The 15,536-nt window shown below is 48.5% G+C and overlaps 1 protein-coding gene across 1 annotated transcript in view; it reads left to right on the plus strand.

Moving 5' to 3' along the window:
- LOC126427953 (uncharacterized) overlaps positions 1–14,974 on the plus strand; it is a 48,957-nt gene extending 33,983 nt beyond the window's left edge. Inside the window, exons 2-4 of the mRNA XM_050089842.1 lie at positions 1,693–2,072; positions 7,793–7,892; positions 14,765–14,974. Coding sequence (XP_049945799.1) covers positions 1,693–2,072; positions 7,793–7,892; positions 14,765–14,974 — 690 coding nt within the window. The remainder of the gene's footprint in view (positions 1–1,692; positions 2,073–7,792; positions 7,893–14,764) is intronic.
- Positions 14,975–15,536: the final 562 nt, after the last annotated feature.

Consider the following 15,536-nt stretch of genomic DNA (forward strand, 5'->3'; position numbering starts at 1 on the left):
CGCCCCTCGCCCCTCCAACCGCACCAACTCGCCCCTCGCCCCTCCAACCGCACCAACTCGCCCCTCGCCCCTCCAACCGCACCAACTCGCCCCTCGCCCCTCCAACCGCACCAACTCGCCCCTCGCCCCTCCAACCGCACCAACTTGCCCCTCCAACCGCACCAACTCGCCCCTCGCCCCTCCAACCGCACCAACTCGCCCCTCGCCCCTCCAACCGCACCAACTCGCCCCTCGCCCCTCCAACCGCACCAACTCGCCCCTCGCCCCTCCAACCGCACCAACTCGCCCCTCGCCCCTCCAACCGCACCAACTCGCCCCTCGCCCCTCCAACCGCACCAACTCGCCCCTCGCCCCTCCAACCGCACCAACTCGCCCCTCGCCCCTCCAACCGCACCAACTCGCCCCTCCAACCGCACCAACTCGCCCCTCGCCCCTCCAACCGCACCAACTCGCCCCTCGCCCCTCCAACCGCACCAACTCGCCCCTCGCCCCTCCAACCGCACCAACTCGCCCCTCGCCCCTCCAACCGCACCAACTCGCCCCTCGCCCCTCCAACCGCACCAACTCGCCCCTCGCCCCTCCAACCGCACCAACTCGCCCCTCGCCCCTCCAACCGCACCAACTCGCCCCTCGCCCCTCCAACCGCACCAACTCGCCCCTCCAACCGCACCAACTCGCCCCTCGCCCCTCCAACCGCACCAACTCGCCCCTCGCCCCTCCAACCGCACCAACTCGCCCCTCGCCCCTCCAACCGCACCAACTCGCCCCTCGCCCCTCCAACCGCACCAACTCGCCCCTCGCCCCTCCAACCGCACCAACTCGCCCCTCGCCCCTCCAACCGCACCAACTCGCCCCTCGCCCCTCCAACCGCACCAACTCGCCCCTCGCCCCTCCAACCGCACCAACTCGCCCCTCGCCCCTCCAACCGCACCAACTCGCCCCTCCAACCGCACCAACTCGCCCCTCCAACCGCACCAACTCGCCCCTCCAACCGCACCAACTCGCCCCTCCAACCGCACCAACTCGCCCCTCCAACCGCACCAACTCGCCCCTCCAACCGCACCAACTCGCCCCTCCAACCGCACCAACTCGCCCCTCCAACCGCACCAACTCGCCCCTCCAACCGCACCAACTCGCCCCTCCAACCGCACCAACTCGCCCCTCCAACCGCACCAACTCGCCCCTCCAAGCGCACCAACTCGCCCCTCCAACCGCACCAACTCGCCCCTCCAACCGCACCAACTCGCCCCTCCAACCGCACCAACTCGCCCCTCCAACCGCACCAACTCGCCCCTCCAACCGCACCAACTCGCCCCTCCAACCGCACCAACTCGCCCCTCCAACCGCACCAACTCGCCCCTCCAACCGCACCAACTCGCCCCTCCAACCGCACCAACTCGCCCCTCCAACCGCACCAACTCGCCCCTCCAACCGCACCAACTCGCCCCTCCAACCGCACCAACTCGCCCCTCCAACCGCACCAACTCGCCCCTCCAACCGCACCAACTCGCCCCTCCAACCGCACCAACTCGCCCCTCCAACCGCACCAACTCGCCCCTCCAACTGTATCAGTTACCAGCCGAGTCAGACATTTAAATTCTCGGAATGGCTACTCCATAATTTGTGAAGGGCCCACTTGCAGCAGTACTCTGCTACTCTGTCAGACCACAGACGGCTGCCTCCACCCGGCAGGTGTCACTGAGCGCCTACATCTACGCTCTGATCCTGCTGTGGCTTCCGTCGCCGCTGCTGGCGGGCGGCGACGAGTGGCTGCTGCCACTGGTGCAGCTCCACGGCGTGGACTGGTCACGGCGGCCCGGCGCCTACGCCGCGCTCTACGCACTGCAGTGCGCCGTGCCACTCACGCAGGTGCCCGTTGTCATCGGCCTGGACTGCTTCTTCGTGGCGGCCATGCTGCACGTGGGGGCACTACTGCAGCTGCTGGGGCAGCGCGTCTCCAGTCTGCGAGTCTCGAGTGACGGTGACTCTGAAGACTCTGCTAGCGACGAGGGGCGGCACATTCTCTACGCAGAACTCTGCAGCTGCATCCAGAGTCATCAGAAAATAACGAAGTAAGCTTGTGCTAACTAACACCTGCAAACCAGGTTTGTGGCACAGGGTACTTTCCACTGCTGGACATTAAAACTGTAACACCATGATGACTGCATGCGACATATTACACACCTGCACGAATTTACTACATGCTTGGATAGGCAAACGGTTTTGTTTAGCTGAAGGGGTTAAGGGGCTATATAGCGAGATCATCAGCTGCTCCTCCATCGGGTAGTCCATCTGCTGTAGCTAATGACACCCCAGCCAGACAGCTCATGAAACGCACACACACACGCACATATACCCACACATACATATACACATACATACAGGGTGTGTCAAAAATCACCGGTACATTTGAAACGGTAATAAAAACTAAACGAGCAGCGATAGAAATACACCGTTTGTTGCAATATGCTTGGGACAACAGTACATTTTCAGGCAGACAAACTATCGAAATTACAGTAGTTACAATTGTCAACAACAGATGGCGCTGCGGTCTGGGAAACTCTATAGTACGATATTTTCCACATATCCACCATGTGTAGCAATAATATGGCGTAGTCTCTGAATGAAATTACCCGAAACCTTTGACAACGTGTCTGGCGGAATGGCTTCACATGCAGATGAGATGTACTGCTTCAGCTGTTCAATTGTTTCTGGATTCTGGCGGTACACCTGGTCTTTCAAGTGTCCCCACAGAAAGAAGTCACAGGGGTTCATGTCTGGCGAATAGGGAGGCCAATCCACGCCGCCTCCTGTATGTTTCGGATAGCCGAAAGCAATCACACGATGATCGAAATATTAATTCAGGAAATTAAAGACGTCGGCCGTGCGATGTGGCTGGGCACCATCTTGCATAAACCACGAGGTGTTCGCAGTGTCGTCTAAGGCAGTTTGTACAGCCACAAATTCACGAAGAATGTCCAGATAGCGTGATGCAGTAATCGTTTCGGATCTGAAAAATGGGCCAATGATTCCTTTGGAAGAAATGGCGGCCCAGACCAGTACTTTTTGAGGATGCAGGGACGTTGGGACTGCAACATGGGGCTTTTCGGTTCCCCATATGCGCCAGTTCTGTTTATTGACGAAGCCGTCAAGGTAAAAATAAGCTTCGTCAGTAAACCAAATGCTGCCCACATGCATATCGCCGTCATCAATCCTGTGCACTATATCGTTAGCGAATGTCTCTCGTGCAGCAATGGTAGCGGCGCTGAGGGGTTGCCGCATTTGAATTTTGTATGGATAGAGGTGTAAACTCTGGCGCATGAGACGATACGTGGACGTTGGCGTCATTTGGACCGCAGCTGCAACACGGCGAACGGAAACCCGAGGCCGCTGTCGGATCACCTGCTGCACTAGCTGCGCGTTGCCCTCTGTGGTTGCCGAACGCGGTCGCCCTACCTTTCCAGCACGTTCATCCGTCACGTTCCCAGTCCGTTGAAATTTTTCAAACAGATCCTTTATTGTATCGCTTTTCGGTCCTTTGGTTACATTAAACCTCCGTTGAAAACTTCGTCTTGTTGCAACAACACTGTGTTCTAGGCGGTGGAATTCCAACACCAGAAAAATCCTCTGTTCTAAGGAATGAACCATGTTGTCTACTTGCACGTTGTGAACAGCACTCGCTTACAGCAGAAAGACGACATACAGAATGGCGCACCCACAGACTGCATTGTCTTCTATATGTTTCACATCACTTGCAGCGCTATCTGTTGTTGAAAATTGTAACTACTGTAATTTCGAAAGTTTGTCCGCCTGAAAATGTACTGTTGTCCCAAGCATATTGCAACAAACGGTGTATTTCTATCGCTGCTCGTTTAGTTTTTATTGCTGTTTCAAATATACCGGTCATTTTTGAAACACCCTATATATATATATATATATATATATATATATATATATATATATATATATATATATATATGTGTGTGTGTGTGTGTGTGTGTGTGTGTGTGTGTGTGTGTGTGTGTGTGTGTGTGTGTGTGTGTGTGTGTGTGTGTATTTTTTATCAGATATATGGCTCGTGTCATTACCTACAGATGGACTACCCCTTGGAGGAGAAACTGCTGATCTCACTGTATAGCCCCTTAACCCCTTCAGCTACATAGGGTCACACACTGCTACTAATGGCCGTGATCTTTAACGTGATTTTCAAGGTTATTTCAAGAATAAAGTGCTTTTTTAAAATGGGAACCCTAATATTTGATTCCAAATTTGAAAAGAGCGGCAAATTTTACGTATAATGCGATACATTGTTTAAGGTAATGGGTAGTTCAGTGAAAGTGAAATAAGGAAATCCGTTTTTACTTCTAGTAGGGATCAATTCGGAATAGAGAAGGGTTACAGCAAAATGCAATGTTAGATACAAACTGGAAAAAGCATGCTGAGGAATGAGAGGCGAGGGGACTCTTTCAGCAACTTTTAGATAGTGACCAGTCCACTAGCAGATAGTGTCTGAAATTCCATGCGGCTTTTCGTGGATGATGCTGTAGTATACAGAGAAGTTGCAGCATTAGAAAATTGTAGCGAAATGCAGGAAGATCTGCAGCGGATAGACACTTGGTGCAGGGAGTAGCAACTGACCCTGAACATAGACAAATGTAATGTATTGCGGAAACATAGAAAGAAGGATCTTCTATTGTATGATTATATGATAGCGAAACAAACACTGGTAGCAGTTATTTCTGTAAAATATCTGGGAGTATGCATGCGGAACGATTTGAAGTGGAATGATCATATAAAATTAATTGTTGGTAAGGCGGGTGCCAGGTTGAGATTCATTGGGAGAGTCCTTAGAAAATGTCCATCAACAAAGGAGGTGGCTTACAAAACACTCGTTCGACCTATACTTGGGTATTGCTCATCAGTGTGGGATCCGTACCAGGTCGGGTTGACAGAGGAGATAGAGAAGATCCAAAGAAGAGCGGCGCGTTTCGTCACAGGGTTATTTGGTAAGCGTGATAGCGTTACGGAGATGTTTAGCAAAGTCAAGTGGCAGTCTCTGGAAGAGAGGCGCTCTGCATCGCCGTGTAGCTTGCTCGCCAGGTTTCGAGAGGGTGCGTTTCTGGATGGGGTATCTAATATATCGCTTCCCCCTACTTATACCTACCGAGGAGATGAATGTAAAATTAGAGAGATTGATTGGACTTACTATGAGCTTGAATAATGTATCATTTTATACATGAAATCTACCGCTCTTTTCAAATCTCGACTCAAATACTAAGCTCCCATTTAATAAAATCACTTTAACCTCCAAATCACCTTGAAAACCATATTCATGGTCACTGCCACTAGTACCAATGTGTTATCGTCTGTCACCTACCAGTTTTATAATCATTTTGCTGTTTATCATCCCAATTCATTGCCCATTATGGATGAGAATGTTTCACCCTGAACATACAGGGTGAACATGAATAAAACCGAAAAACTGCAGGAACTGATTCATAACTGGAAATGGAGGGAAAAATGTCCTCTGAACATGTGTCCAGAAATGGACAGTGTGCGTTCAATGTCAAATCGTTGCAGATCATCATCAGAGCTGCATCACATCCACATCACGACATCAAAGTGGCCTCCATCAGGTGATAAAGATAGCAGTGGTTCTGTTGCAGGATACACGTAATCGTACTTTGGCTTACACCATGTCGGCAGGCCAATTGCCTGGAGCTTGTACTAGGGTTCATGTCAGTATCCGGTGGAACCCAGCCATGCAAATCTGGTGTACGCACATTCCACTACCTCCCTGCAGATTCATCTGTCGGAAAGGACCCATGATCACAGAAACGCCCAAAAAGAGCTTGACATATTGTGCGATGTGGTTGGTGTCTATGAGGGTACTTGTTTTGTTATAGCTGTGCTGCCTCTCCATGGTTTGCATCAGCTTGGCTATACACAAACTCCATCTTGGCTTCTTCTCGACATGGATACCAGACCATTTCGCTGCTTGCAGTATGTTGCGTCATTCAGCCAGTCAGTCAGTCAGTCAGTCAGTCAGAAACACGCAAGGAACACATGGCACATATTCAGAGGACTTGTCATTCGTCAGTGCCATCTCCTGTGGCAACGATGCATTTGCGAACACACCATTGGCATTCAGTCGTTACTATTATGAATGATGAAGTGACGAGACTTATTACCCACTAAATGATTTCCTTACATATACACTGTGTGATCAAAGGTATCTGGAGACCTGACTGAAAATGACTTACAAGTTCGTGGCGCCCTCCATCGGTAACGCTGGAATTCAGTATGGTGTTGGCCCACTCTTAGCCTTGATGACAGCGTCCACTCTCGCAGGCATACGTTCAATCAGGTGCTGGAAGGTCCAAATGGTTCAAATGGCTCTGAGCACTATGGGACTTAACATCTGAGGTCATCGGTCCGCTAGAACTTAGAACTACTTAAACCTAACTAACCTAAGGACATCACACACATCCATGCCCGAGGCAGGATTCGAACCTGCGGCCGTAGCGGTTGCGCGGTTACAGACTGGAGCGCCTAGAACCGCTCGTCCACCACGGATGGCTTCTGGAAAGTTTCTTGAGGAAAGGCAGTCCATTCTTCACTGAGTGCTTCACTGAGGAGAGATATCGATGTCGGTCGGTGAGGCCTGCCACAAAGTCGGCGTTCCAAAACATCCCAAAGGTGTTCTGTAGGATTCGGGTCAGGACTTTGTGCAGGCCAGTCCATTACAGGGATGTTATTGTCGCGGAAACACTCTGCCACAGGCCGTGCATTATGAACAGGTGCTCGATCGTGTTGAAAGATGTAATCGCCGTGCCCAAATAGCTCTTCAACAGTGGGAAGCAAGATGGTGCTTAAAACATCACCGTAGGCCTGTGATGTGATAGTGTCACGCCAAACAACAAGGAGTGCGAGCCCCCTCCATGATAAACACGACCACACCATAACACCACCGCCTCCGAATTTTAGTGTTGGCACTACACACGCTGACAGATGACGTTCACCAGGCATTCGCCATTCTCACACCCTGCCATCGCATCGCCACATTGTGTACCGTGATTCGTCACTCCACACGTTTCTCCGCTGTTCAGTCGTCCAATGTTTACGCTCCTTACGCCGAGCGAGGTGTCGTTTTGCATTTGCTGGTGTGATGTGTGGCTTATGAGCAGCCGCTCGACCATTAAATCCAAGTTTTTATCACCTCCCGCCAACTGTCACAGTACTTGCACTGGGTCCTGATGCAGTTTGGTATTCCTGTGTGATGGTTTGGAAAAATGTCTGCCTATTATACATCACGATCCTGTTCAACTGTCGGCAGTCTCTGGCAACAAACAAACGAGGTCGGACTGTACGCTTTTGTGCTGTAAGTGTCCCTTCACGTTTCCACTTCACTATCACATCGGAAACAGTGGACCTAGGAATGTTTAGGAGTGTGGAAATCTCGCGTACGGATGTATGTCGGAAGTGACACCCAACCCCCTGACCATGTTCAAAGTGAGTTCCGCAGAGCACCCCATTCTGCTCTCTCGCGATATCTAATGACTACTGAGGTCGCTGATATGGAGTACCTGACAGTAGGTGGCAGCACAATGAACCGAATATGAAAAACGTATGCTTTTTTGCGGGTGTCTGGATACATTTGGTCAGATAGTGTAACTTGATTTACAGTTTAATATTGTTTGCTACCACTTGCCTGTATCTTGTTCTGCACCATGTGTGTTGTTGGAGAGAGGAATGAACTCAGCCTGTGTTTGTTGTGTGGTGTGCTGTGCAGGTTCCTGCAGGACCTGGAGGAGGCCATGAGCGGCATGGTGCTGGTCCAGCTGTCCTCTACCATGGTCAATCTGTGCACAGCACTGTACCAGCAGACCAAGGTAGGCACCCATCCACAGCCGCACACTTCATATATGGCCAAGTTTCTCTCTCTCTCTCTCTCTCTCTCTCTCTCTCTCTCTCTCTATCTATCTATCTATCTATCTATCTGAGCAAAGGTTCACAGCAACACAGAATTGTTAAGGCTTTAGTGACTAGCTGTTGACAGATAGCCTGTTGGCTCCTGTCTCGGGTTTTTCGGCCGACTTTCGTCCGACGATTTTACTGACGTTTCGCCAGCACTACTGGCTGCTTGTCAGAGTTTCACCCTCCATTGCTGGTGGTGGAGTGGAGCTCGTGGCCGCAGACTATATGTACCTGTCGCGCCAACGTCCAAGGGCTTCTCTGCAGTCATCTCCGGTGCGGTTCTCCTCTTGCTACAAGCAACGGTCGTTCGCTGCAGCACAGGAATCCAGGATACGTGTACCTTGATCTTTCTTCTTTCTTGTTGAAGCTGTTCTAGTGTTCATGTATTTCTATAGCTTGTCTGAGCAACTTCCGCGTCAGCGAATTTTACTACGTGGTCGGTCTCACGCAGTGCGTGCTCTGCACGACCGATTCTCAACATATCCCAACTTGCAATGTCGCTTATGTTCTGTAATCCTGGATCCAGGCTCACAGAAATCGCCCGTGGCAGAGCAAGCGCTGAGAGAGACCAATCACGTAGTAAAAGCCGCGACGCGGAAGTTGTGGCTGCAGTATTACACCCGCTAGAATTGTCTCCCATTTTTAGAGTTTAATTAGAGCTGCAATTGATGGAAAAGCCACTTTGTTCCAACCAATGCGCAATACTACACCCTTCTTTTCTACAAGATTCTCTCCTTGTATGAGATAATATGGTTCAAATGGCTCTGAGCACTATGGGACTTAACATCTATGGTCATCAGTCCCCTAGAACTTAGAACTACTTAAACCTAACTAACCCAAGGACAGCCCACAACACCCAGCCATCACGAGGCAGAGAAAATCCCTGACCCCGCCGGGAATCGAACCCGGGAACCCGGGCGTGGGAAGCGAGAACGCTACCGCACGACCACGAGATGCGGGCATGAGATATATATATATATATTAATTTTAATTTCCTGCTACCAGAGAAAAAAATCTGCAGAGTATAGAAGGCTGTGAACCTATTTACGATGTGGCTAATTACCATTTATTAAAGAAATGTATACACGTTGGGACACAAACCAGACCGAAAGCTTTAATAACCTGGTTTAGAAGAGACGCCCGAAGACAACATATTGCTTATCTACTATTGCTAAAATTTCCGTATATGATGTTTGACTGGTGTTCAGTGATTGTAATACTGGAAGAATCACGACTCTTATGAGATTAGGATTGGATGCGGATTGCTTCACTGAAAATCTACTGAAGAAGACTGATGATGATGTGCTTATTGCTAGTTCTAAAATGTCAGTGAAGTATGTGGCCAAAAGGGTACGAAAAAAGGATCAAATTAGAAGAGAAAAGCTACATGAAGACCAAAAAGACCAAATGTGTGGTCATGGCCAACATTAAAGGGACCTGTTTCTGGCATAAATGCTAATAAAATTTGTTTTCTGCATTTACTGCAACTTTCAGTTTTCAGCGTAAAAGGAACATTTTCTGCTGAACCGTTGCATGTAAAAAGCTAAAGTTTGCTACAAGCTTTATGCACACAACTGCACAACTTCTCGTGCAACAAAATTTTTCAGAGTGCATTACTGTCAGATTTAATAAAAATTATGTGAAATAAAAAATTGCTCTGTATGACACTTTTTTTAAAAAGCGAGAATACTAAAACTCATTAACAAACTAGTAAAGAGATTTGTTTATCTAATTGCTAAGACTAACTTAGCACATTATGAAAGCACTAAGTAAAGTAACCTTCGAGAAAATGTTCCTCATATGATAAGAGGTCTTCTAAAAGTATCCAACAACGCGCTGATTAAATCATTTGACAAAAATTGAAAAATGATAAAATACACTAAATGTATTTCAATTATCTCTTAGACAGTGATAGCTACATTAGCTTTATGTACCCGTGTATTTTCTCATATGTACTCTCTTAAGGGGAAAACGGAACCGCCAGAACATACACTACTGGTCATTAAAATTTCTACACGACGAAGATGACGTGCTACAGACGCGAAATTTAACCGACAGGAAGAAGATGCTGTGATATGCAAATGATTAGCCTTTCAGAGCAATCACACAAGGTTGGCGCTGGTGGCGACACCTACAACGTGCTGACATGAGGAAAGTTTCCAACCGATTTCTCGTACACAAACAGCAGTTGACCGACGTTGCCTGGCGTATCACACGGCGTGATGGTATGGGGTGCCGTTGGTTACACGTCTCGGTCACCTCTTGTTCGCATTGACGGCGCTTTGAACACTGGACGTTACATTTCAGATGTGTTACGACCCGTGGCTCTACCCTTCACTCGATCCCTGCGAAACCTTACATTTCAGTAGGATAATGCATGGCCGTACGTTGCAGGTCCTGTACGTGTCTTTCTGGATACAGAAAATGTTCGTCTGCTGCCCTGGCCAGCACATTCTCCAGATCTCTCACTAATTGAAAACGTCTGGTCAATGGTGGCCGAGCAACTGGCTCGTCACAATACGCCAGTCACTACTCTTGATGAACTGTGGTATCGTGTTGAAGTTGCATGGGCAGCTGTACCTGTACACGCCATCCAAGCTCTGTTTGACCCAATGCCCAGGCGTAACAAGGCCGTTATTACGGCCGGAGGTGGTTGTTATGGGTCCTGATTTCTCAGGATGTATGGACCCAAATTGCGTGAAAATGTAATCACATGTCAGTTCTAGTGTAATATATTTGTCCACTGAATACCCGTTTATCATCTGCATTTCTTCTTGGCGTAGCAGTTTTAATGGCCAGTAGTGTAGTATGGAGAGCTCAGCAGGCACGTATCATAGTTGCTACGGGTTTATTTATCGATTGTGATTTTTTATCTGTAGGTCACAGTTGCTGTGAGTATACATATTGTGATTTTGCCATTTGGAGATAGTGAATGCGGCTGTGGACCCTACAAAACGGAATGCCAAGTGGGGAAATCTGAACATTTCAGATATATTCCTCGGAGTTCAGTGGAGGGGTGACAGCAGCGGAGACAGCCAGAAACATTTGCGCCATCTATAGCGATAATGCCATTTGTCAGAGCACGGCAAGAAAAGGAGGCTTCTTTCGACATTAGTGAGTCTCCACTTTCAGGAAGATCTTCGGCGTTTCATGTTTAAAGATCCTTTATAATTTAGCTACAATATAGCAGGTCAGCAACTGGAAGCAGTTAATTCCATAAATTATCTGGGAGTAGGCAAGAGGAGTGATTTAAAATGGAATGACCATATAAAATTAATCGTCGGTAAAGCAGATGCCAGACAGATTCATTGGAAGAATCCTAAGGAAATGCAGTCCGAAAACAACGGAAGTAGGTTACAGTGCACTTGTTCGCCCACTGCTTGAATACTGCTCACCGGTGTGGGATCCGCACCAGATAGGGTTGATAGAAGAGAAAGAGAAGATCCAACAGAGCGGCGCGCTTCGTTACAGGATCATTTAGTAATCGCGAAAGCGTTACGGAAATGAAACTCCAGTGGAAGACTCTGCAAGAGAGACGCTCAGTAGCTCGGTAAGGGCTTTTGTTGAAGCTTCGAGAACATACCTTCACCGAAGAGTCAAGCAGTATATTGCTCCCTCCTACGTATATCTCGCGAAGAGACCATGAGGATAAAATCAGAGAGATGAGAGCCCACACAGAGGCGTACCGACAATCTTTCGTTCCACGAACAATACGAGACTGGAATAGAAGGGAGAACCGATAGAGGTACTCAAGGTACCCTCCGCCACACACCGTCATGTGGCTTGCGCAGTATGGATGTAGATGTAAATCGTTGTTTAAACGCATTAATGCACAATGATCAACGTCAGTGTACTCGAGGACTGACAAATGTGATGAACTGTGATCACTCCACCATCGTGCTACATGCAGTGGGGAAGGTTCGAAACTCGGGTATATGGGCACCACATGCTCTAAGCCAAAATCACAAAAAAAATCAACAAGTGTCCACACATACATCTCTGCTTGCGCGTCATCAGTTTGCTCGTTAACACTGACAATTTCTGTACTGTATCGTTACTGGTGACGATAAATGGTGTCTTTACGCTAACATAAGGAAAAGAAAGGAATGGTTCAGCCCAAACGAAGCAGTAACGGCCAATACAAAGACCTGTACACTTCCGCAAAAGAAAATGTTATGCATTTGGTTGGCTCTGAGCACTATGGGACTCAACTGCTGAGGCCATTAGTCCCCTAGAACTTAGAACTAGTTAAACCTAACTAACCTAAGGACATCACAAACATCCATGCCCGAGGCAGGATTCGAACCTGCGACCGTAGCGGTCTTGCGGTTCCAGACTGCAGCGCCTTTAACCGCACGGCCACTTCGGCCGGCGCATTTGGTTGAACAGAGACTGTGTGGTGTACTACGAATAGCTTCCCTGCTGACAATTGCTGTCAACAAATAAGACTTCTTGCAGACACAGTCCAAACAACGACCAGGAAGACTGAGTGAATTGATGTTGCTGTACGATAATGCCCGCCCGCATTCAACTCGACTCACAAAGAACACTGTACAGGAGTTAGTTGGGGAAGTCATTCCGCACCCACCTGGATCATCCGATCTTGCGCCTTCAGGATTTCACCATTTCCGCTCTCTATTGAACAACCTTCAGGGAACTTCCTTTCCAGATGGAAATGCCCATCAAACGTGGCTCGACGCAGTCTTCGCCTCAAAACCACGTGATTTCTACAGTCGCGGAATCGAAAAGTTACCCCACCGTTGGCAACCTGTGGTAAATAGTGAAGGAGAATATACTACTGGCCATTAAAATTGCTACCCCAAGAAGGAATGCAGATGATAAACGGGTATTCATTGCACAAATATATTATACTGCAACTGACATGTGATTATATTTTCACACAATTTGGGTGCATAGATCATGACAAATCAGTACCCAGAACAACCACCTCTGGCTGTAATAATGGCCTTGATACGTCTGGGCATTGAGTCAAACAGAGCTTGGATGGCGTGTACAGGTACAGCTGCCCATGCAGCTTCAACACGATACCACAGTTCATCAAGACTACTGATTGGCGTATTGTGACGAGCCAGTTGCTCGGCCACCATTAGCCAGACGTTTTCAATTGGTGAGAGATCTGGAGAATGTGCTGGCCAGGACAGCAGTCTACCATTTTCGGTATCCAGAAAGGCAACATGCGGTCGAGCATTATCCTACTGAAATGTAGGGCCCTGCAGGGATCTAATGAAGGGTAGAGCCACGGGTCGTAACACATCTGAAGTGTAACGTCCACTGTTCAAAGTGCCGTCAATGCGAACATGAGGTGACAGATACGTGTAACCAATGGCACCCCATACCATCTCGCTGGGTGATGCGCCAGTACGGCGATGGCGAATACACGCTGCCAATGTGCGTTCACCACGGGGTCGCCAAACACGGATGCGAACATCACGATACTATAAACAGAACCTGGATTCATCTGAAAAAATTACTTTTTGCCATTCGTGCACCCAGGTTCGTCGTTGAATGCAGCATCGCAGGCGCTCCTGTCTGTGATACAGCGTCAAGGGTAACCGCAACCGTGGTCCCCGAGCTCATAGTCCATGCTGCTGCAAACGTCGTCGCACTGTTCGTGCTGATGGTTGTCGTCTTCCAAACGTCCCCATCTGCTGACTCAGGGATCGAGACGTGGTTGCACGATCCATTACAGCCATGCGGATAAGATGCCTGTCATCTCGACTGCTAGTGATACGAAGCCGTTGGGATCCAGCACGGCGTTCCGTATTACCCTCCTGAACCCACCGATTCCATTTTCTGCTAATAGTCATTGGATCTGGACCAACGCGAGCAGCAATGTTGCGATACGATAAACCGCAATCGATAGGCTACAATCCGACCTTTATCAAAGTCGGAAACGTGATGGTACGCATTTCTCCTCCTTGCACGAGGCATCGCAACAAGGTTTCACCAGGCAACGCCGGTTAACTGCTGTTTGTGTATGAGAAATCGGTTGGAAATTTTCTCACGTCAGCTAGTTGTAGGTGTCGCCACCGGCGCCAACCTTGTGTGAATGCTCTGAAAAGCTAATCAGTTGCATATCACAGAATCTTCTTCCTGTCTGTTAAATTTCGCGTCTGTAGCACGTCATCATCTTGGTGTAGCAATTTTAATGGCCAGTAGTGTAGTATACAAAGAGTCATCTTGTCAGCAGCACTACTGTTCAAAACAAACTGCCTCTTCCACCGCCATGCCCGTCTTCGACGTCAAAATCACCGCTCCCTAAGTGTTGAAACCATTCTCTGCACGTTCTTTCGCTAACAGGTGCCTCACCATAGGTCTTACCCAGCATTTTATGAGCCCCAGCTGCAGATTTCTTCATGCTGAAACAAAACTTTAAACAGCCCGCAAATAACGAAAAGTGGGCTCATAAGTTGACATATTCAATAGAGAATAACTTTATGATGCAATCACCATATCAACTAATTTTTGATGGATTTATGTCTGCAATTCCCTAAGCTTATTCTATAACACTTACGACCTTCAACACCATCATTTCACCGCTACCACTGCTGCCTATTTCAAAATGGGGGAAGCAAAGTTGTAGACCTAACAATTTGCTAGACAGGGATCAGGACACTAACGTCCAATTAGTGTAGAGGGTGACTACAGCGAAAAATAAGAAAAGTGTTTGAGGCAAGTCGTTTCTTTTGATTGCATTCGGAGAACACACCCAGCTCCACTACAGCTGTGCCCTGATTTCGCTGGCACCGACCTCTCTTGTGTGCAGATCAAGGACGTGAGTTCGGCCCTGCAGTACGCCATGCTGCTGCCCTTCCACACCGCGCAGATCTACTTCTACTGCTGGACGGCCGACAACATAACGCAACAGGTACGTTTCACCACCACCACCACCACCACCACCACCACCACCACCACTAATTTAGAAATCACTCAACCGTGGTCCGTACATTACGGATGGGAAAAACCGACCGGTTAAATGTGGTATCGGTATTTTAGTTCTGAATTATCGGTATTATTCGGTATTTGTTTCTTTCTTTTCTTTTAGTGTTCAACACTGAGGCTGGTTTGCAGCAGAGCGCCATTCCTCTCTTCTGTCTGCCTTCCTCTTCATTACCGCGTATGTCTTACATCCAACATCTACATCTACATATATACTCCGCTAGCCACCCAGCGGTATGTGGCGGAGGGAAGAATTCGCGCCAAAGTCATATTTCCCCCACTCTGTTCCACTCGCGGATCAAGCGAGGGAAAAACGACTGTCTGAACGCCTCAGTACGAGCTCTTATTTCCCTTATCCTTGAATGATTATCATTACGCGATTTGAAAGTTGGTGGTAATAATATATGCTCTACATCCTCGGTGAAGATTGGATTTCGGAATTTAGCGAGCAGCCCCTTCCGTTTAGCGCGTCGTCTATATGCAAGTGTGTCGCACTTTAAACTTCCTATGAGATATGTAACGCTCTCGCGATAGCTGAATGTACCAGTCAGTCACGAATCTTGCCGCTCTTCTTTGGACCTTCTCAATCTCTTTAATCA

Source organism: Schistocerca serialis, chromosome 12 (assembly GCF_023864345.2).
Source record: "Schistocerca serialis cubense isolate TAMUIC-IGC-003099 chromosome 12, iqSchSeri2.2, whole genome shotgun sequence".
Taxonomy (NCBI): domain Eukaryota; kingdom Metazoa; phylum Arthropoda; class Insecta; order Orthoptera; family Acrididae; genus Schistocerca; species Schistocerca serialis.